At 40.7% G+C, this 23,271-nt stretch overlaps 2 protein-coding genes across 6 annotated transcripts in view; one reads left to right on the top strand and one right to left on the bottom strand.

Annotated features, from left to right (window-relative positions):
* The window catches only part of fmnl3 (formin-like 3), a 31,039-nt gene extending 29,022 nt beyond the window's left edge, over nucleotides 1–2,017 (top strand). For all 5 annotated transcript variants that reach the window (XM_079673973.1, XM_079673972.1, XM_079673971.1 and 2 more), the window contains one exon: nucleotides 673–2,017. In XM_079673973.1, the coding sequence (XP_079530099.1) occupies nucleotides 673–737 (65 nt within the window). In that variant the 3' untranslated portion in view covers nucleotides 738–2,017. The remainder of the gene's footprint in view (nucleotides 1–672) is intronic.
* A 200-nt stretch (nucleotides 2,018–2,217) lies between these two features.
* Nucleotides 2,218–23,271, bottom strand: part of LOC307035032 (low-density lipoprotein receptor-related protein 1-like) — a 93,525-nt gene continuing 72,471 nt past the window's right edge. Inside the window, exons 62-89 of the mRNA XM_079673968.1 lie at nucleotides 19,481–19,629; nucleotides 19,159–19,252; nucleotides 18,905–19,021; nucleotides 18,184–18,303; nucleotides 17,944–18,066; nucleotides 17,113–17,238; nucleotides 16,898–17,014; nucleotides 15,826–15,932; nucleotides 15,591–15,723; nucleotides 15,085–15,207; nucleotides 14,836–14,958; nucleotides 14,591–14,728; nucleotides 13,921–14,058; nucleotides 13,693–13,812; nucleotides 11,801–12,057; nucleotides 11,534–11,712; nucleotides 9,466–9,572; nucleotides 8,844–8,963; nucleotides 8,544–8,720; nucleotides 8,286–8,426; nucleotides 7,964–8,137; nucleotides 6,922–7,083; nucleotides 6,544–6,715; nucleotides 6,215–6,316; nucleotides 5,885–5,958; nucleotides 5,710–5,803; nucleotides 4,829–4,973; nucleotides 2,218–4,015 (exon numbers count right to left, since the gene is read on the bottom strand). Of these exons, the coding sequence (XP_079530094.1) occupies nucleotides 3,878–4,015; nucleotides 4,829–4,973; nucleotides 5,710–5,803; nucleotides 5,885–5,958; nucleotides 6,215–6,316; nucleotides 6,544–6,715; nucleotides 6,922–7,083; nucleotides 7,964–8,137; nucleotides 8,286–8,426; nucleotides 8,544–8,720; nucleotides 8,844–8,963; nucleotides 9,466–9,572; nucleotides 11,534–11,712; nucleotides 11,801–12,057; nucleotides 13,693–13,812; nucleotides 13,921–14,058; nucleotides 14,591–14,728; nucleotides 14,836–14,958; nucleotides 15,085–15,207; nucleotides 15,591–15,723; nucleotides 15,826–15,932; nucleotides 16,898–17,014; nucleotides 17,113–17,238; nucleotides 17,944–18,066; nucleotides 18,184–18,303; nucleotides 18,905–19,021; nucleotides 19,159–19,252; nucleotides 19,481–19,629 (3,770 nt within the window). The 3' untranslated portion in view covers nucleotides 2,218–3,877. The remainder of the gene's footprint in view (nucleotides 4,016–4,828; nucleotides 4,974–5,709; nucleotides 5,804–5,884; nucleotides 5,959–6,214; nucleotides 6,317–6,543; nucleotides 6,716–6,921; nucleotides 7,084–7,963; nucleotides 8,138–8,285; nucleotides 8,427–8,543; nucleotides 8,721–8,843; nucleotides 8,964–9,465; nucleotides 9,573–11,533; nucleotides 11,713–11,800; nucleotides 12,058–13,692; nucleotides 13,813–13,920; nucleotides 14,059–14,590; nucleotides 14,729–14,835; nucleotides 14,959–15,084; nucleotides 15,208–15,590; nucleotides 15,724–15,825; nucleotides 15,933–16,897; nucleotides 17,015–17,112; nucleotides 17,239–17,943; nucleotides 18,067–18,183; nucleotides 18,304–18,904; nucleotides 19,022–19,158; nucleotides 19,253–19,480; nucleotides 19,630–23,271) is intronic.

The raw sequence follows: 23,271 nt of genomic DNA, 5'->3' as shown, positions 1-23,271 counted from the left end.
ACTTCAGGCACATTCAGCTCGATTATTGCTGAGCGATTGAAAGAGCTTGTTGACCATTTTACTGTAACTGTAATAATAATGGCTATTTTTATTGGTACTGCTGCAATATAAGTGTTACCAAGTTGTCCTAACAAGCATTCCCAAAGCCTTGCATTTCACTGTTTTATGCATCACCGCCTCAAGGCGAAATGCAAGGCTTTGGGAACGTGTCATTTGATGTTTAGTCCTTATTGTTAATGCCCTTATTTGCTAATTTTATACTTTTGAGTATAACAGTAGATCAAGTTTAACTGCAGAAGTAATTAAATAGTAATAGTTTTTTATAATTTGACCAACATATACACTCAATTGCCAGTTTATTACTGATACCTAGATAAATCTAATGCAACAATCCTACCTTCATTATATTTATAACGTTCAGTTTTGGAGGATGTTTGTGGCACGGAGCTGTATTGCATTAAAAAGAAAGGTGTTTCTGTTATTTTTCTTACCCTCTGAAAAGAAGTGTTGGACAAAATAATAGAAACACCTTAGGTAATTAGGTTTAGCTGTTGAACTGGTAAACTGGAAAAGAGAACAATAGATAGGAAGAAGACATTTTGCACATTGACCCCTGGGTCCTCTAACATGTGTGCCCCCATCTCTCACCCCTCTCTCCCCCCCTACTCACAGATCTCCGAAACCAGCCTTTCCTGCGAGCTGACGCATTGATCCGGAGCGGTTGGAAGAGACCCTAAAACCACTTATTCGTCACTTATACTCCCCCCCCCCACTATAACCTCCCCCCCTGTGTCCTGATGGTCTATCTCAACCCTGAGGCTGCAGATCACAAAGACTGAGAGGAGGGACAGAGCTGGGTAATTTATTTATTTATGGAGGCCCTTCACAGCCACTTTAAGTGAGCAGGCATCATTACAGAAGGGCTGCTTCTGTCTCAAGGCAGACAAAAGACTTTCCCTGCTCTGTGCCACGGGGAGAGAGGACTAAGAGACAGGTGAGTTGAGGACTGGCGGACCACAGAGCAGGAAGAACTTTGCTTTTGCGAACAAATGCCTGTCAACATGTGGATCTTTTTCCCAGAGACTGTTAATTTCCTCAGATTATGCAGACGTAGCAGGACTGAGAGTCAGCCAAGGAAAGATGCCAACTCTGCTGCTGCTGGGATGTTTGCCTTAAAGAGACTTCTAATCATAATAGACAAGCTTCTATATCATGGGGCCCTTACTTCAACACATTCAATCAAGACTTCAATCGCATGTACCTTGGAGGGAAGAGCGTCTATTCTTCTGATTCTTTTGGACAAGCTAATCAAACCAAAATGTCTTCAATGTTTTATGTTTTGCTTAAGAAGTGCCTTTTTGTGTAAATGCTGTTATCAGCTATCATTTCTTGTTTGACAGCCTTCATTTGTTAAAGATTGTATTTTCAATTGCCTTGTTGTATAATATTAGTCTTATAATACTGACAACAATATGCAAAAGATGAAACGTCCAGCTTTAAGGTAACAACTAGAATGTAAGATAACTATTTTGTTTACCTCTAGTAGATAAATGTCTAAAATGGACTTTTATTTGTGCCTTGTCCAAGTAGTTCTTAAAGATGAATGTTATATGCCTTGACAACACTTTCTGTCACACTTTAAAGTGACATTTGGGAGGTGACAAATGTGTAAAGAAGAAACCTGCTGCGTAAGGGCTCGGATGATTTAAACCTGCTATAGATGTGGTGATGGATGAAGGACGTTTCCATTCCTATGAGGTCTTAAGCTTTTTTTTATTTGCTATCTCTGTTTTGAATAGAGATGATGAAACTTACATGACATTGGCACAAAGGTAGCGAGAGATCTTTACACTACTTAATTTGGCTCAATATATGAGACACTATTGTCTTAGTAGACATTTATATTCATGTACATTCAAATCAAGAAATTTACTTTTTAAAATATATGCTCAATGCTATTGTATATTGACTGAAAGATGAAAATTCCTAAATAATAAATATGATACAATTATGTAAATTCAAGACTATCATTATATCTCAAGAGTTTTAACAAAGCTGTTCTTTCTTTGATGAAGCAACATTCAAAACAAGTGATTACTATATTTGAATGTTTTATTTCTGATTTCTTAAAGGATATGTGTTTACTTGTGATGTACTCCAACCAGAAATAATTAGAGATTACTTTTCCTTCTCTCAAAATGAGGGACAGAGTCACCGTACCTTTCTACTATAAAAATCCATTTAATTTCTTATATCAAAAAGAAATAAAATCATAACAAAACAATCAGAACCACAAATATCCATGTGGGTTTTTTCCACCAAAAGAAATTCTCCAACTGTAAAATGATTGTTCTAATTTACATGTGAAAATCTAACAGAGCAGGATGTAAAGAAATACAATGTGATGAATACTTTTGACAAGTGAGGGGCAAAGCTAGTTTCCTACAGGATGTGTGTGTGTGTGTGTGTGTGTGTGTGTGTGTGTGTGTGTGTGTGTGTGTGTGTGTGAGCACCATGCAGAGAGATATGACAGGTATGGCTGATAAACTCAGTTAAAAGCATCGTGGTGAGCAGTGAGACAGAGAGAGCAACACTTTAAGACTAAAAACCAGTTTGACTGACAGAGGGTTAGCGTTAGCAGCAAGGCAAAGGAATTAACAAAGGAATGCTTATCAGGAAGCTCGTCCCCTTCCTGGGAATGCACTTAACAATGAGCATTAACCTAAATTACACGTTTAAAAAGACAAAAAAAACCTCAATCTCGCACAGAAGTACGTACCATCAAACCGCCTCCCCGCACTTTCCTGAAATTACATTTACAATCAAAAGACAAGGAACAAAAGCCAAATGCAACCATCCTCAGCTAGCTGATCATCGCAGGGTGTTTTTCAGTGATGACCAGAAATTCACAGAAGCTTACCGTCACTCTAAAAAAAAAAGAAAAAAGACCTTTAACAGTTTCAAAGCAAAATCCGTCTCCAGAGTGTCCTGCAGTAAACCAAGGCCACGGATATCCATCCCAGACTGTTGCTCCTGGAATGTGGACTTTGTTACAATCATCTTCATCCAGCTCACTGCCATTGACTCATTCATTGCTGACAAAAAGTATGCCACTTATACGAAAACAAAAGTTTAAAAGTACGGACTGCTATTTGTTACTGATGTTTGTATTCCTGGGTATATTTTCAAGACACTTTGTTAATAGGTTTATATATATGCAAATATATATATATGTATAACTTTAGTCTGTGCAAGGAGGTAAAAGACAATCACTTGAATGTAGTTCTTCGAGACAACACAACAGACGCCATCTTGGATTCTGCGTGCTTCCATGTGAACTCCTCCAGACCTCCAGCAGCACATCCCATAGTACACATGACGTGAAAGACAGAGCCACACCAGGAAGCATTTTTAGTGAGCACTGACCCTTTTTTCTCTTTCAGGAACAACAAAGACTTGGCAACGTTTTCTAGGATGGAACAATATTCTTTTTTGTCCTCCCCCCCTATAGAATTCATACAAAAATAAAAAATAAAAATTGTTCCACTGCCGTTTGTATCCCTCTATCTTTTACATTTGCACAGAGGTAGTGGCTATATGCGTGAGAGGGGAGGGAGAGTTGTGAGGAGGAGGTGACCAAAAATTAAAGAGAAGAACTGAATAAATGTCTATAAAATGGTTCCTTTTCGTCACCAGAGGGTTTTTTTTGTCAAAGAACAAAATATAATACTGCAATCACTTAAAAAAGTAGTCCTTCATTTTATACATTTTATACAGTGTTCTCGCTTTTTTTGTTGCTTTTCTTTTCAGTTGGTAAAGGCATAAGATGAGAGAGCTCGTGGGCTCAGCGCTGGGTTGGCAGAGTTCAGTCCGAGCTCTACGCCAGCGGGTCACTCATGTCCTCGTCACCCGCGGAGAGCAGCTCCTTCTTTTCGTCCGTGCTGGCCAGAGAGTTGCGGCTGTGCTGGGCGCCCATGTACAGGGTGGCATACACTGGGTTGGTGAAGTTGGTGGGCTGCAGAGCAAAGGAAATTACATGGTGACTCATAGGGCACATAGAGGCAGAGATTCTTAACATGTGAAGGTGGCATTTACTGCATGTTGTGTTTGAAAAGGTCAGAACATTCAAATTAGAAGAAAAAAAATGTAGGCTCTTAAAGGGAAGTTTACCCAAATAGAAACAACCAAAGATTTTCCCTCCTACCACCAGAACCTGTGCCAACATGTCTGGTCTCCTGTTCTTTTGTCAGAAGCACCTCACAAAGACCTTTCTTCTTCCTCCCTATCTCTCTCGCTCGCTCTCAGTCATAAGAGTCTGCAGGGAGGCCCACACTACTTTGATTTGATCTTATTTACTTTTCTTAATGAATTGAATTTGGTTCAACCCTGTTTTTGTATTGTTGTAACAGGTTGTTGCATCAAAAAGCTGTTTTCAGTTTATATATGCATTTTTTTCTATCTATCCCTAAATATAATATAGATGATAAATAACATCACAAGCTGAGGGTTTGACATATCAAGAGTAATATTTCTGCTACCATCGCAAGTCAAACTGGGATCAAAGCATTGAGTGTGCCTTTCAAAATACATTGTCCTGGTCACTCTGGATAATTCATAGGCCTGTCTTAGAGTAGTTTCTATTCAATCTACTTTTTACCAAATGAATGCTACCAAACATCAAATTGCACTCTTCTCCTTGAGGGTGGTTGCAGGAGTTCCCAGAAATGCAGGTACATACAAATCATACATTAGCATTGCTTTTTACAACTTGGGGTAAATCATTTGTCTTTTTCTGTGAGCAGACCACTATTTAAGTTAAGCTTGTTACCTTGTCTGGGTCCAAAGCAAAGTCTGAATCCAGGAGCTCCCCAGCGTCATCGTCAGGGTCTCCTTCATAGATCTTATAGGCAGGGTTCCCAATCTCAACATTCATGGCTCCATTTGTCATTCGGTGGTGCTGGAAGCCCTTTGCACTGCAGACAGACGAAGACAAACACATTCATTAACAAAGCAAGCATTTACAAATTAATTAAGTGTAACGACTTGGCATGAACCAGGTACTGACTCAGCATCAGCAACATACGAATCACACAATCAATACAACATATATTTAAGGTTGTCAAATGAGCTTTTTGCAAAAAAGTCATATGATCAAACCCAGAGAATATACTGCAGCATGTCTATTGTGGAACATTTTGGATTTCCACATTGCAAATATTCTGCTATGCACATAAACATTGTTCATAGATGCACAGTCATATATTTTATGCAAGCACATAGCGTAAGCCTAACATGTAAACAAGGGGAAGGTATGGAGATGCAAGAAGGACGAAACGGTTCAATAGTTTGTGCATCACCAGCAAAGCTACATCAGATAAGAGTCAATACATCCCTGTGTGGCTGGGTGGGAGAATGGCAGGCAAGGACAGACAGATTTCTACAAATACCAACAGACTGGACATATGGACTGACACACAGTATGGCCAATCTGACTGGATATTAGGGAAGGGGACACAATTTGTGGGTCAACAGGTAAATTATGTAACCCTATGAAGTTACCGCGAGGACTGAGAGCGAGATTTGCCCCGCCATAGAGACCTGGGAGACAGGAAATCGTTGGTTATCAGGAGATAAGGGAGAAAGAGAAGCTAGATAGTGTGAGGAACAGATGAACAATGGAGCTATGATCTAAAGCCTAAGCAGACTCACCCGCGCATTCTCCGCTTGTACCACAAGATGGCACCAACAACCAGCAGGGCCAGTAACAGCAGCAGGAGCACTGGGATCACCACGGAGGCAGAACCTGTGAGAGAGCAAATAACGTGAGCAAATAGGACCAAAGTTCATATTTTTCAAACAAGACACGCTGAAATGTGTAACTTACTTCCACTGGAAGTAGCAGAATCCACAGAAGGTGCTGCAATTTCACATCTGTACCCCGTCCATCCCTCAGGACACCTGGACACACAATGAGACAGTTACAGTATGTGTGATTTATGTATGCAAATTATTAATAAATCGGGGTCACTACCAGTAGAAATGTGCATTAATGTATGTGCAGTGAAGTCCATGTAAACACTTTGGTTCGACTTATCAGTACAGTAGAAATGTTAATTCCAAGTGAATTTGCTTGAAAAAATGGTGAGTTTAAAAGACAGAAAAAGGATAAAGAAAGTGTAATAATGTGTGTCGTTGTGTGTCATACTGTACTTACTTGCACTGAGGCAGCAGTGTGCGGGTGTCCACTGAACATTGTCCATTTGAGCAATAGTCCAAACAGGAATAGCAGCTGGGTTGGGTCTGACCGTTGGGACAGCTACACACACGCACACATACAGAAAACAGTTATTTATATTGGTTGATAATAAGTCCTGATATAGCAGCATTAACACATTAAGAATGTTCAAATATGGGTGCTACAGTATGTCTCAATGCAACATGTAAGGTGATGTGCATAGATATTTCTGATTTTTTAAATAAACATTCACTTACATTACAAATCTAAATATCATTTATTTTGTGAATACTTCCAAGTGAACCTACCTGCAGGACACCTCGCCTGAGGCTGACGTCAGACACTTGCCCGTTCCACAGAAGTAACATTTGTCCAGCTCACACAGGTGTCCGATGAACTGTGAGGGGCACGTGCAGATTTTAGTGAAGTTGGCGGTCTGTAAGCAGGTTCCAGCGTTGTGACAGAACCCTTCACAGTTAGCTGAGGATGGGAAGAGAGACGTGTGAGAAGGGAAAAGAACTGACATAGATTCTAACTTTTTTTCAATGGATTGTATTAATGGTGGGGATTTTGCATCCAGTACAACAGAAGAATAAGTGCATCCATACAGATTTTTTTCATCAGCCATTTACAGTCTACGAGTGAGTCTAGTTCTCTAAATGTAGCAGCCTCTGAGGTTCACTCACTGTACTGGCACTGGTCCCCCTGGTACTCGGGGGGGCAGCTGCAGGTGGGCTGGTTGCCCATGTTGACGGAGCAGTTTCCTCCGCTCAGGCAGTAGTCCTGACAGGTCTGACGGTTGCAGGTTGGCCCTGTGAAACCCTTCGGGCATCTGCAGGTCGGAGCACCTGGGACAAAGGAAATATATTGGAGAGAAATGTAATGAACTTATACAAAGGATGCAGCTGTTTATCTCAACAACTACAATCTTTTACAGATTTGCCAAATTTGAGTTCATTAATAATTGAAATGACAACATATTTGGCTAATTATAGAATCAGGGGATATCTGGAAATCACCAGCTGAAGCATGTCAGCATGTGATTGATGTAACTACGGTAATCGTCCAGAGAATTTTCAAAGACATCAAAAGGATGATAGGAATGGTACTAACAATTTTCAGAAAAAAAGTTTGTTCAGCTGCCGTCAGTAGAATACATTTTGCTGTAGCTGCTCCCAGGCTGTCGAACGATTTGCCCCAACCCAGATCAGACTTGCTCCCACTTTGCCTGTTTTTAAGTTTAAAGACCCACTTATTCTCCCATGCTTTTGCAGACCACGTATAAGACTTATCAGTCTGTGCTTTTGAATTGGGGTTTTCATTTTCTTGTGTTTTATATTGTTTTTACATCATGTATGAGAGTTTTCGGTCTGTGGCTTTAAGTATGTTTTTATTGTCTCGTGTTTTACATGTGTTTTATGTCCTATCTGTTTTGTCTAAATGTATTTATGCTGCTTTTTATATATTTATTGATGTACAGCACTTTGGTCAACTCTGTTGTTTTTAAATGTGCTACATAAATAAAGTTGGATCGGATAAAGTAAATGCTTGAAAATAATTATAACATAACATTTGCCATACCATATTTATTTCACTAAAAGGTTTCTATTTAAAGACATCCAGACAGATTAAGGTATTCCCACTTAGGTTGGTCTTACAATGCATTGAAAGGCCATTCACCTTTAGGAAATGTACAGAAAATACACAGCTGGGATCATTGTGTCTTACCTGTATGAGAAGCGGTGCATGTGCCTCCATTCTTGCAGTAGTCCCTGCACTGGTTGATCTCACATCTCTCTCCGGTGTAGCTGGACAGGCAGCGACACTTGGCCACCTGGCGGGAGTTTAGGAAGCAGCTTCCACCGTTCTGACACTGCAGGTCGCAGGGCCCTGAGGGAGGGGCTGTGGAAGGGGGGGGCAATGCCATGATGAAGTTAACATGTTGTATAAAGCATCTGAATATAAGGCCTACCAGAAGAAAACCAACCAATGTAAAAGTGGGGTTATTGCTCAGTTAACTGTATGTGTACTTCGGTGTACTGTGACTCACTGAATGGGGACGTGGTGGGTTTCTGTCTCTCCACACATGTGCCGTTGTCGGCCACGTAGTTGTTGGGGCAGGTACACACCGGCCCACTAGGGCTGAGCAGACACAGCCACTCACACTTCTTCCTGTCGCAGGGGTTCGTCACTGTTGCAGAGAAAAAAAGGGCATCATATAAGAAAAACTGTACAAAAGGAATTTCAAATCCTTTTAAGATGTATAAATGAATAAGTCTTGTGAGTTTCAGGATGCAGGGTAACTCACCCTCTGGCTGCTTATAACGATGATAGAGGACGATGTCAGTAGCATGGTTGATGCCTGTGGTGAGATTTTCCATGGGGCCTTTGCCAAACTTGTTGACCCGGAAGACAATGTTATTGATATATGTGACGCCATATATGTAGTCCTCAAAGATGTCTATGCTGAATGGATGAAGCAGGTCTGGGAGGGGGGGAAAAATAGTAATATGTTAAAAAGAAATACATCAGCAGACAACATGTTTATACTAGATTTCTGAATGTCATGTGTCACACATGGTTGATGAGAGTGTAGAAAGAACTCAACTGTTTTTGATTCCAGAGACAGAAACGACAGGATCGGAGCCATCCAGACGCACACTGCCGATCACTGAGAGTTTAGCATCTGCCCAGTAAAGACGCTCGTTGAAGTAGTCCACAGCCAAACCTGTCGAGACAGAATGGAAGAAAATGCTGTCATTTTGATGTGTAGCTTCAAAAAGTAAAGCTGTATAACTGTAAATGTTTCATAGTACTATATATAGAATGTCTCGTAACAATATAAAGGCTGAACAAAGGCACTGTACATGAAAAAAGGTCCACATCATAGTATTGTATGTCAAAAAGTAATTGTAAAGAACATCATAAAAAACATAATGGTTTAATATGTTAAGAGATAAGATAAGATAGGACTTTAATCATGCCGAAGGAAATTGTTATGCCAGAGTTACAAAAATACAATAAACACAGCAGCATAATAATACAACTGTACACTAACAGTGAAGTAAAAAGAGCAATTAAATAGCTACAAGAAACATAGACGGTCACACAATTAATGTTAAATACTGTACAGTGACGAGCAGTATTTAGTACTGTAAAAAAACGTATATGAAAGAAGTCCTAGTTTATTAAAATATGTTGAAAACTGATCATAGTGAGGCAGTACTGACCTGTTGGCCACTGGATGTTCTCATGGACTAGAGTCTGTCTCAGAGTGCCGTCCATAGCAGCTGTCTCAATTTTAGGGTGGTTGCCCCAGTCTGCCCAATACATGGTTCTGAAGGGAAACAGAGTTGGAAAACACAATTAAAAAACATACAACAACAAAGCCATGATATCAATCTTATATTCTATACGACTGCTGCTTTGAGGCTCAGCACTCTATAGCCGCATTCACACCGCAGGACTTTCCCTGGTACTTTGGTTCTTTAGTTCCGTTAGTAACAATAATGTCGCGTTCACACCGCCGGGACTACTCAGTGCCGGGAACTCTTTTGGCCATTTTCAGTCCCTGCTAGAGAGGTGTTACGAACCTGGTGATACAAGAGTGCCAATTTTTATTCTATTTCTATTGGCTGGGCGAAATGCAAACCACGCCCCGTTAGACTCTGATTTTTTTTTGTTAGGCAGCTATTTTTTTCCTCACTACAAAACCACATCCACACGTGAGCGAGTAGTTTTTTTGTACTTTAAAGCAGTTATGACCACACGTACTACAACACCGGAGCGGTGGAATGATGAGGAAGTGTCGGCGCTTCTGGCAATTTACTCTGAGGACGGGATGCAGCAGCTTCTACAGAAAGCAGTTCCCAACTCCAAATGTTTTGAGCGATGTTCGCAAAAGCTACTTGAGTGGCGTGATGCCGTTATTGTTATGTCTTGACAGTGCAATAAAACAAACAAACTGGCGAAGCTTTATTTATTGTGTCCCACCCCACATTTGCAGAATAGAAGAATGTGAGAGCAGACGGGTGTCGGTGGTTGAATTTATCTACAATGTTGCAACCTTGTGCAGCAATGGCAGGGGTAGAAACACAAGTCTTACACACATAAACACAAGTCATTTATCATGTCATTTGTTTTAGATAAATAAAGGAAAAACACCAAACAACGTGTAATGTCCTTTTCCAAAATCAGCCTGAGGGGGTAATATATAATAAATACATAAAGATAAAGTCCATTGTTATAATGGGGTATTTTATTTGTAAATTACCCTTATAACCCAGCCTCATGGTGCACATGATTCTTTGCTTGGACATTTTGTTGGTTTGAGTCATTTGAGCTCGGATTCTAGTAGGGACATATAGTAACACCTATCTTAGGAAGATATGAACTTCATCTTGGTGAAGTTGATGCTGAATTCACTATTTAGTAGATAATCATGTGACACTTTCTCTTTGCACTACGGTCTGTCTGCTGAGCCTACCTATTATATATATATATATCATGTACAGCGGGTGGGCTTTATACCCCCTCCCCGGTTATGGCTAGAAAGGATCCGTCTTGTGTAAAACTCTCGCGAGAGTTTGGCTGAATGTCACATTGCTGAATGTTTACGTTTGGCAGGCAGCCTTTCAGTTACGATCGTTAACATCAGTTGGCCAGAGCAAATGATGGTGAGAAGCTAAACTATCTATTAATTATGTCAATGACAGGGAGTGTGATTGTTGAAATAGGGTGTTAGCGGTCTTGCTGGTGTTCAAAGAAGAATGACAACACTGTAGATCACCAACACTATGGTTTATTTTTTATTCACAGTCAACGTTGTCGCAGTAAAAGTCCCAAGATAGCTCCTGGTGCAATAAAAAGTGCCCTTGCAGTGTTTTACTATTAAGTCTGATGTTTCTCTATTAATATTGCTGCTGCATTAATGTGTATGTTGCATCATGTTACTGCTGAAGATGTGTTTCCGAGCCGCTCCGATTACAACGAGAGTTACAACGAGAACGTGACGTCACATTTACACTAGACGGATCCTTTCTAGCCATAACCCCCCTCCCCCGTGTAGTTCTTCTTTTCTCGTTTTTTTTTGTACTCGCCGTGAAGTGGTTTTGCGGCCTGCCAGTAAACCCAGAGAAGAAGAAGACGAAGTGACGTCAGCGTAATCTTGCCTCAAGGAAAGTGCTGCGGTGTGAATGCGATTGGCACTAGCCCCCTGGCGGATTCAGTGCCGTGGTACTTTAGTGCCGGCACTAAAGTACAGCAAGTCCTGCGGTGTGAAAGCGGCTTATCTCTTACCCTCTCTGTGGATCCACTACGATGGCATAAGGCTCGTCTATCATGCCAGATACGAGGGTCTTGCAGTGCTGGCCGGACATCTGAGCCACTTCGATCACATCTCGACCCGAGTCGGTCCAGTACAGGTTACCGGCCACCCAGTCCACCGCTATCCCACGAGGCATCTTCAGCTCTTTGATCTGGAAACGAGCGGAGAGGCGATCACAGCATGCTCATGGGACTGTGTGTTTGTAACGGTGTGATGGGGAGTTTGTTTGTCTTTATTACCTGCAGGTTGGTGATCCTGCCCTCACTAGAGGTCGAAGATGTGGAAGGTCCTGGAAGTTCGTAGGAGGAGATGCGGCCCGTGTGCCAGTTGGTCCAGAAGATGCGGTTGGTCTTGATGTGCAGATCCATCGCATCGATACGCACGCTGGCGTCGCCCTGGAAGGTCTGCTCGTAGCGCCAGTTGGGCATGCCGGGGTCCAGGCTGCGGATCTCATTGTCGTCGGCGATATAGAGAATCTGTCGACTGCTGTTCATGCCTGGAAGGGAAGTAGAAAAAGTCAGAGCAAGTATTTTATTACTAATAAACACCTCTCTTAGCTCAGGATGTGTCCCAGCTGCCTTCAAACATGCCGTGGTGCAGCCACTACTTAAAAATAAAAATCTCGACCCCTCCATTCTCGCAAATTTTAGGCCCATCTCCCAGCTACCTTTTTGTATCTAAAGTCCTGGAGCGAGTAGTCTATGCCCAGCTGCAGTCTTTTTTAACCGTGCATGGCATCCATGAAAAGCTTCAGTCTGGCTTCAAACCTATGCACAGCTGACTTCGACACTGTGGACCATAGCATCCTGTTGTCGCGGCTCGAACAGTCTGCTGGCATCACAGGCTCTGCCCATGCATGGTTCAGGTCCTACCTGACAGACCGTAGCTTGTCAGTGCAGCTAGGTGCCTTCTCCTCTGCAAAAGCCCCTCTTACCTGTGGGGTTCCCCAAGGCTCTATTCTGGGCCCCATCCTTTTTCTACTGTACATACTGCCCCTAGGTTCAATTCTCACAAAACACAACATCCCCTTCCATTGTTACGCCGATGATGTACAGAGCCATCTGCCTCTCAATTCAAATGTCAACTCATTACAGCTATTGATGGACTGCTTGACAGAGATCAAATCCTGGCTGAGCCAAAATGTCCTCAACCTCAACGAGAGCAAGACCGAGGTCATCTTTTTTGGAGCCCAACCTCTAGCCTCTACGGTTTATATTCTGGGCTCCCTCAATTAAAACATCCTCCCCTCTGTCATGAACCTTGGAGTGACCTTCAATAGCGCTTTTAAAATTTGATAAGCAGGACAGCACGTAGTCCTTTATTTAAAAAAATACGACTATTGGCCAAGACCAAGTCATTTTTATCTTTTAAAATACCTAGAAAGGGTTATTAACGCCTTTGTAACCACGAGGCTGGATTATTGCAACGCTCTATACGTGGGTATGGACCAGGCATCAATTAGACGCCTGCAGCTAGTGCAGAACGCAGCTGCGCATCTACTCACCAAAAGCGTCACCACATCACCCCCAATTCTGGCCTCATTGCACTGACTTCCAATTAGGTTCCGAATTGATTTTAAACTCCTTTTGTGTGTTTTCAAAGCCCTAAATGGGCTGGCTCCGGCCTATATAGCAGAACTCCTCCATCGCTACACCCCAGCCAGAGATTTAACGTCGGCTGACCAGCTGCTGCTGGTAGTGCCCAAGACCAGGCTCAAAACCCGAGGTCACCGAGCCTTCGCAGCAGCTGGCCCTAGGCTCTGGAACACTCTGCCCCTCCAATTTGAGGTCGGCCCAGACCCTAGGGGTTTTTAAATATACACTAAAGACTTCACTTCTAGTCAGACCGGAGCACGACTCCTGACATTTCTCTGTGTTTTTTTTTTTATATTTGCTGTTGTAATGTATTGTCTTCTGTTTGCTATTGCAGTAAAGTGTTTTTTATTGTACAGCATTTGGCTTATTTGGCATATCCGCTTTGGCTCGACCAAAAATCATTAAAAAAAATTGCTATATAAATAAAACTTGATTTGATTTTATATAGATGGCTGTTGAAACTAAAATGAACTATTATTATGAGGGTTTTAAAATAAAAAAGGAAAAGCATTGTATAAAACAGCTCTGGTCCTCACTGTCAGCTTTGCAGGTGTCATTGATTCTGGTGAAGTACTTGTGGCAGCTGCATTTGTAGGAGCCTTTGGTGTTGTTGCAGACGTGGGAACACACTCCGAACTGCAGACACTCATTCTTGTCTGAAAAATGGAGAGCCAAAAGAAAAGTCAGAGATTAAATAGAACAAAAAATCAAAGCCCAGCTTGTCGCCTCCAAAGCATTGAAGTGTCTTTTTAGGGAATATATACCTCCACAGGTGTGGTGTCCCGTCTTCTGGAAGCCTGGTTTGCAGGAGCAGAAGGCGTCCGTGCCGTTGGTGACACAGTGGGCCTCGTCTCCATCTCCACACTGAGTTCTGTTACTCCTGCAGTCATTCAGTTTGGTGTCTGAACACAAAAAAGTCAAACATTAGTTGGAAAAAAAATTTTAAAACAACTAATACTGCTGATACTTAACATTTCAAACCTCACATCTGTGTTGAGCTGTAATGATACGATATGATAATACTTTAATGGTCAGATCAAGTCTGAAATTTGACTTGCATCACAGCAAGTAACATCACTATCACTGAGAGAAAACGTTTTCACCCTTTCGTGTGCATTTGATCTGGGATTTAGCTCTGTATTTACTGTGAGGATTGACTGGCGCACAAAGGAGTGCTTCACTCTGACTTTATTGAAACGCGGGACTCTGAATCTCCCATTAGATGGTAGCAGTTCATATTCACTGTTCGGAACATGGTTTGGGTCCGAGATTATGTTGTTGGACAGCCTTATTAGGTTGTCATGAGGCTGAGTCATAAAGTCTCTGACAGGGTTGACCAACAATCTTTGAGAAGATTTTTAACAGGTGGAGCAGTTTTGACTTTAAAGCTGTTGACAAACATTTAACATAGAAATCAGTTTTGACATGAGGTACCTGTCTTGCAGTTGATCTCATCAGAGCCATAGTCCTCACAGTCGTTAAAGATGTTACAGCGCAGAGTGGAGCTGATGCATCTGCCGTTAGCACACAGGAACTCGTCCTTCTCACATGTGGGAACAGCTGGAGTGGTCTCTGTTAGACATAAAACCGCACACACACAAATACGAGTCAACAATCTCCTTGATCAAAGTCGAGGAAAGCAAGGATTTAACAGCAATTTGAACGACTCCTCAACTTACGGCAGTTGAGTTCATCCGAGTTGTCGCCACAGTTGTTGACACCGTCACACCACTTTGACACTTGCAGACATACACGGTCATTTTGGCAGCGGAGAGCTCTGGTGGGAGGACACTGGAACCTCCCTGAAAGCCGAACAGAGAAAGAGGACAAGAGGGGGAAATAAGAAGATGGAGAATAGGTCAGTTCAAAAGAAGGAGGATAGATATTCAACATTTTGAAGTGTGTGATTTTCTCGAGGCTGCACTCACTGCACTCTTCAGGATTCTCGTCAGAGTTGTCCCCACAGTCGTCTTCACCGTCACACTTCCATGCGAGGGGTTTACACAGCGTGTTGTTACACTGGAGCTCATCCAGAGGGCAGTGACGCCCAGCTGAGGAAAACAGGACAAGCTTTTTGAGTACTTTCATTTCATTTTTATTTGTTCCGTTCATGGTGTGCACAACTTAATGTATAACAATTATTTACAACATGTCTCTATAAACACACCATACCCAAAAAGGAGCAGGGAGAAGAAAATCATCTTATATTACCTGCCCCTTTCTCAAAATAAATAAATAGAAATAGATGGTCTGTCCTTCATATTTGCTTATTCACAGCCAATCATAACAGTATCGTAGGAAAATAAGAGAAACACAAAAACGTACAAACTACTACTTCAAGCCAGACAAGGTTGAAAAGACAAATATTAGCATAGAACTAACTAACTAATACAATTAAATATAACAGCATATAGAGACACAAACCGACACTTACCACCACTGCCACAATTGTCCTCATCGCTGCCGTCAATGCAGTCGGGGTCGGCGTCACATCGCCAGCGGATGGGGATACAGTGACCGTTTTTACACTGGAACTGGTCGTTGTCACACTTCAGATCGCAGCCATTCTGAAGAAGCATCAGTGGCATAAGTAACACATAACACATACTATTCAACTTTCTATCCAGATGAATACCAGAAATGATATAAAGGACATTAAGTTTCTGCACCTCATCAGATCCATCAGCACAGTCATGGTCTCCGTCACACTTCCACCTCCCAGCAATACAGCGGCCGTTCGTGCAGGCAAACTCGCTCTCTGAGCATTGTCGAGGCACTACAGAAGAAGATAGATAAGCAAACCAGGTCAGTGACATGACACAAAGTTTAACACAACTAACAGTTAGCTATGACTGTTCCAGCCTTCAGCACAAAACACAAGACAAACTTTGAAACAACCACAGAGGAAGACAGAAGGAGGTGATGTGAGAGAATGAAAGGAGCTCAATGTTGTTTAAATGACTTGATTTATTTGTGGTGTTTACATGTTATTGTAATATAATTTTTGTTAAAATGTTCCATGTGGATGTGGATTCAGTTTTGTACATTTGATTAATTTAGGAAAAGACATTCCTAAGTGTGTATCCAATGCCTTTATTGGACAAAGCACTGGCACAGTTGCATGCAAAGAAAAAGAAAGGATGACAAACTATTTCTATTATCAAACTCTTGGATAGTACTTCATTGTTATGTTTGCTTGTATTGTAAACTAAAGTTCCGTCAGGGAAGATGATGTCAGAGGATATTGCAGACAAGGGTACATTTTAAAGTGTTTTGGTTGATTTGGATATTCAGTTGTATTTATTCGAGTAGTATAACGTTATGCAGTGGCATCTAAAAGGAAATAGAATAGCTAGCTGTTAAGCAAGCTATTGTATCGTTACTAAATGTATCTATCTAGAGCTCAGCTTTCAGACTCTCACAGATGGTGGGGGTGACTGCAGGACAGGAGCGTGAGAGTGGAGACAGCATGGGGCAGCAGACACAGCAGAGAGGTGACATATGAAGGTGGAGTAACTTACCTCTAGCTCATGCCAACAGGACAGTATGAAATTAAACAAATATCAGATGAAGTGAGATGCACCAGAAATGACAGAGAATGGATGTGTGACTTATTATGCAGAGTTAACAGGTTAGTATGCTACTAGTGGACAAGGCATGAGTGTAAGTGACACTGGACCAGGTGAGATAACAGATGCCGACAGTACAGTATGGAGGCATTGTCTCTGAACTGAAACGTACTGCACTTGTCTTCATCCGAGTTATCCCCGCAGTCGTTGTCGTAGTCACACTGCCAGCGGCCCGGCACACAGCGGTTGTTCTTACATCTGAACTGGTACGGCTCGCATGTCCTTTCAGCTGGGCAAATAACAGAACATGTCAAGAAAGCAACAACAGTGCACCAAAGGCCTCCTTAGTTGCGTCTGTCTCATTTTAAAAGGAGATGATATTCTTACCACACTCCTCTTTTGGTTCATCTGAAGCATCCCCACAGTCGTCCTCGCCGTCACACTTCCAGCGAGCAGGGATGCATCGCCCGGAGTCTTTGCATCGGAACTCGTCCACACCACAAGTCATCTGGGCTGGAGAGGCACACATTTGGGGGTGGTTACATTCCAGTGTTAAATTCGTCAACGATAACTATGACGAAAAATATTCGTCAACGACCTTGTTTACATGACTAAGACGAGACGATGACGAGCTAAAAATAGATTTTTGATAATAAAAACTATGACGAAATGTATATTTTGTTTTCGTTGACGAGACAGGACTAAGGTGTTAGTGGTGGACTATCAGACATTCAAAATGCAGGATATTTTCCCCCAATTGTCTGTCTTGTCTGTCAAAATACATCCCTGGCATTGGTTGAATTAGTTGGGATTCTGGGAATCTGCACATGTCACTCATATTACACAAGTAAAGTGTTAAGAGAGTTAAATGTTGCTTTACGAATTTCAACACTTGATACAGTCACCTTGAATCCAATTTCAGATACCTGTATTAACTAAATTAGTTTAAAGAGAGAAAACATTTTGACTAAAAGTTGACTAAAATGTGATTTTTCATAGAGTAAAACTGGACTAAATCATTTTTGAGTTGTCGTCGACTAAAACTAGACTAAAACTATGAAGGATAAAAAGGATAAAATGTGACTAAAACTAATAACCATTTTCGTCTAAATAATACGACTGAATCTAAAATAGCTGCCAAAATTAACATTGTTACATTCAATAGTTGATTTAGATGACTCATACTAAACAAACATTGATAAAAAGATAGAGACTTACTGCAGTTGGCGGGCTCATCAGATCCGTCCACACAATCATTGTCGCGGTCGCACACCCAGACACGAGGAATGCAGCGCTTGGTGATGGCACACTGGAACTGGGTGGGAGCGCAGGTGACCTCGGCTGCAGGAGAGATTTACAGATTTAGAGTTACTCTGTGAAATATATCATAATATGATATAGCATTTCAGGTCCGGATCTCTATCCTAAATGATGTAAATGAGAAAAACTTTGACTTACGGCAGTCTTTCTCATCCTCTCCTTCTCCACAGTTGTCCTGACCGTTACAGCGGAAAATGCCTGGGATGCAGCGGCTTGGATGGGAACACTTGAACTGGCTGGGCAGGCAAACGTGAATATCTGCAGTGCAGTTACACAGGGAGAGCAACAGAGAAACAAGAAAGAGATCTGATAAATAAAGTACATGTTGCCCTGTCGTTTTATAGTTGTAGACTACTATCATCATCTTCTAATTGTGTACGATCATTATTAGGGGGTAAATAACCTTAGTAATTGTTTAAAATTATTATTATTATTATTAATCAATTTATTGAATATTGTCATAAACATTTTTTTATAATAATAACAAGTATAACAAAGAGATGCAAAACAAAACAAAATTAAAATAAATACATTCTCAAACAGTCTCTGTCATGTTCAACAGGGGCAAGAAGCTGCTTAAAAAAATGTTTCTGGTCCTACCCCCTAGCGTCATGTTCGTACGGAGCCCCTAAACTTTAAGGGACATGGAAAAAAAAGGTTGGGATCTCTTGTGCTCACGAGATACTAACCCGTTATCCCGTTATCCCTTTATGGGACAAGACGAACATGTATGTTCGTCATGATTTGGCATCTAAATAACAGTTTTAGTTTAGATAGACTTGTACAATATTTCAGCTCATCATTATTGTTATTCCACAGGTCATCACCTTTTAACAATATAATAATAAGAGAGACATACCGCAGTTGGCCTCATCCGAGCTGTCCTGGCAGTCGTTGTCTCCATCGCAGATGTAGGCAGGGTTGGTGCAGATGCCGGTGCCACACTGAAACTGCCCCGGCCTGCATTTGAACTCCGCTGTTGTGAAAAAAACAAGTCAAAGTGTGTCAGGATCATGCTAGAGGTATACCACAATATTATTAACACTCAATTCACACACATACATACGTTACAGGAATGCAACACCCTCCTGATTATTTTTCTCAAACACTTACGGCAGTCTGCTGGCTCATCCGACCGATCACCGCAATCGTCCTCCGTGTCACATTTCCACCAGAAAGGAATGCACTTGTCATTCTTGCACACGAACTAAAGCAGGAAGAGGGACAACAATCAAAGAGATGATAGGGCATAACAGCAGGAGCTACTGTAGCTACTGAAGAGAGCTGGGCAGCCAGCCAGCTGTCAATACACATTCATCAGGCATAAGCAGTTCCTCAAACAAGCCATAGAGACATGGAGATATGAAAATCCACAATCAACTGTTCCCATTCAGAGATATTCAAATTGATGATGATGTTTACTCCGCTTCCTCACCTGGCTGGCGGTGCAGTTGGACATGCATGCGCGCTGATCACTGGCCAGGTAGAAGTTGGTGGGACAGGCACACTTATACCCTCCTCCAGGAGAGAGGAGGCAGAGGTTACTGCAGCCGCCATTGTTCGTCTGGCAAGGGTGGTTTAAAACTAAGGAGATGGAAAGCGGGGAAATGGTTTAACCTCGGATTGCATAGATATATTTTCAGGCTGAGGTTATATAATATCTGGATTAAAGAAGGGAAAATATATGTTTGAGAGTGGATTCGTTATACTAATCTGCCCATACAAAAATATACTTAACACAATTTAAAGCTTTTTCAAAGCTTCATTCTTGGACTGGTTGTTTAGTTGGTAAACATTATTCTGTATAAAAAACTGAGCCACTAAAATATGTTTTTAACTTTTTGGGGAATTTGTAACAAATTTAAAATATGATAAATTGGAAGTAACGGTAGTTAATCCGTGTATCTACCGTCCAATTGTTTGTCTTTATTAAACACGTAAACGGAAGAGCGTTTGAGAGGCCTTTTTGCTTTTTACCTTACTAAATGGTCTAATGGTCATTGGAGCGAGGGGCGGGGCGAAACTCACGGAAGTGATTTCAAAACAAAAGCACTCGTTTGCTAAAATCACACTTTGAATCACTACAGTATCCTGCTGAAGGACCGGTGATTATTATAAACAAGGGGAATTTAGCGATCACAGCGAAAATGGCCAAGACACTTATTGAGCCCAGAAAACTAATGTTATTAAGGGCTGTAAATATAATAAGCCTCTGTCTAAAATGAACAACATTGTTAGGAGATTTAAACTATACAGCGATTCTGCACTGCGGTCACTCAGCCGCCTCTCGCGTTTGTTTTTTCAAATCAGCTTCTCTTAATTATTCCTGCTATATTTGACGAGTGAAACAAATATTTGTTACCACAAGTTCTTAAGTAAAATGACACTGTTGGACTCGGTTCTAGTTTGACTTATACCAGAAATCAAATGAAGTACTTTTACTGTGTGTGAGTAATCCTCTGTCAAAGTACCCTCCTTAGTACATAACGCATGTTTTTCTGCTATCTTTGATGAATGATACAAATATCATTTTACAATTAGTTCTTAATGAAGTTGATACTGTTTGACTTTGTATTACTTAGCCTACTACTTACAATACATTGAAGTACTTTTACTGTGTATTTATTGAGAAATACTCTGTCAAAGTCCCCTGCTGAGAACAAAATCAAGCCACTTCTGCTAAGTTTGATGAGGGAATTATTTTTTGTTGCCATTAGTTCTTCGTGAGATTGATCCTGTTGGACTCAGTACTAGTGAAACTACCCCCACAAGTAGGCTACTATGAGAACAAGAATGCGTGTTTCTCTGCTATTTTTGAATAAGCGTTAAAAAAAACGTTCTTCATGAGACTGATATTGTTGGACAGAGTATTTTAAGAGGATGGTAGACTGCACACTGATACACTCTGTCACTCTGGTTGCCCTCTTATGATGCTGCCGACTTTTAATATATGATTATTTCTCAGCCGCTAGTTCGTTCCTCGCAGATTCTTCAGTCTCATCAGCCTCATCCTTCCATCAGCCTCCAGCACAATTCCAGTGTCTGACTCCATATGATATTGTCCTGACGCTGTATACAAGGGTGATGCCCCATGATCACAAAATGACCCCTCTAGAGTCTGAGTGCCAAGGACCTTATATTATGTCTGTCATTAATGTTACATCACCCATTATAACAATTTGCTTTCCTTTTTCCTCTTCTCTTAACTGAATAGTCCTGTCTTTAAGTATAATACAATGTAAAGTCCTTTTCCTGCACCATTTTAAGGCTTCAAAAACAGGCATTTTTGTATGTGTTTGGAGAAATAACACAATCATTGGCCCAGAATTGTACTTTATAAACTATATATCTTGTGGTGCTTGAAGAAATACACACTGGCTAAGCCGGCCAGGTTATATGCCTTTTATATGCCTTTTTTGGAGCCCTTTTTTGCAATATTTATTAAAATGTCACTAGTTATTTAAACAAACCACTATCTGAGGATAATACAAGCAACCATAAAACACCCTTTACTAGACCCATTGAAGCCCATGAAGAATGTATCCTTCCACAAATCTTTTCAACTGCTGTAAGTTAAGGCACTGTCTGTGCAGAAAATTAAAAATATTCTTAATTTGCAGTATTTTTTAAAAAAAGTGTTCAGAAAGACTGCATCAACTGTATGCTATATATATATAATATCAATATTTGTATTAACTAACCAAAGTCAATTTAAATAGCGGGCACAAATGGGTTAATTGCCATGCATGTGGTGTTTGATATAGTTTACGTTCAATTTAAACTATTTTAGGCAGAAAAACGTATATTGACTAAATCTTTTTTAATAATTTACTATAATTTAGAAAGGTTTTTGTGAGAAATAATTTCAAAAGTAAACTTTTTTTTCATTTTATATTTAAATTTGAAATGTTTGCACACAACATAATTAATTTATACATTTTTATCAATTTTTTTAAATTATGAATCCATTTATTTTATTGTATTTCCTTGAGGCTGGGGAAGATATCCAGCATGTAGTTCAACATGCAAATGTTCTAATGCAAATGAGTATAAATCTAACATGGAAAAGGAAATAAAATAGGTTTCATAGGAGGATGTGGATTTATTTTCTCTCACCTTGTAATTACACAATCCAACCATCAATAATTTAGATATGGCCTTCACTCTCAAAAAAATTTTTGTTGAATTGGACACATTTTTCAAAGCTCTATTGACTGACATGCAATGACTGGGACTGATGGAAGAATCTGCGAGGAATGAACTAGGAGCAGAGAAATAATCATATTTTAAAAGACAGCAGCTTTATAAGAGGCCAACAAGAGTGTGTCAGTGTGCAGAAGGATAGACCAGCTACCCAGGCCAGACTCTAAAGACTTTCCATGGGATAAAAATGCTGCCGGAGTACTGAATGGAAGGAGTGCTGATATCAAGTCTACCATCCTCTTAAAATACTCTGTCCAAAAATATCAGTCTCATGAAGAAAGATTTTTTAACACTTATTCAAAATAGCAGAAAAACATGCATTCTTGTTCTCAGGAAGGGACATTGACAGAGGATTATTGGAAAAGTACACAGTAAGTACTTCATTTTATTTCTGGTAGAAGTCAAACTAGAACCGAGTCCAACAGTGTCAGTTTCCTTAAGAACTTGTGGTAACAAATATTTGTATTACTCGTCAAATATAGCAGGAATAATGAAGAGCAGCTGATCTGAAAAAACAAACGCGAGAGGCGGCTGAGTTGACCGCAGTGCAGAACCGCTGTATAGTTTAAATATCCTAACAATGTTGTCCATTTTAGACAGAGGCTTATTATATTTACAGCCCTTAATAACATTCATTTTCTGGGCTCAATATGTGTCTTGGCCGTTTTCTTTGTGATCAGTAAATTCCCCTTGTTTATAACAATCACCTTCAGCACGATACTGTAGTGATTCAAGTGTGATTTTAGCAAACGAGTGCTTTTGTTTTGAAATCACTTCCGTGAGTTTCGCCCCGCCCCTCGCTCCAATGACCATTAGACCATTTAGTAAGGTAAAAAGCAAAAAGCAAAAAGGCCTCTCAGACGCTCTTCCGTTTACGTGTTTAATAAAGAAAAACAATTGGACGGTAGATACACGGACTGTAGTTGGAAAAGTAGTTCATATATTTATCCAATTGGATACCATATGAACTTTTTTCTTGACAGTTTACACTTTTTTTGTGCCTCCACTTAATCCAAATAAAAT

This window comes from Notothenia rossii (genome assembly GCF_949606895.1).
Source record: "Notothenia rossii genome assembly, chromosome: 4".
In the NCBI taxonomy this organism is placed as follows: domain Eukaryota; kingdom Metazoa; phylum Chordata; class Actinopteri; order Perciformes; family Nototheniidae; genus Notothenia; species Notothenia rossii.
The sequence above is the reverse complement of the archived record's forward strand: the minus strand, read 5'-3'. Positions and strand labels throughout refer to the sequence as shown.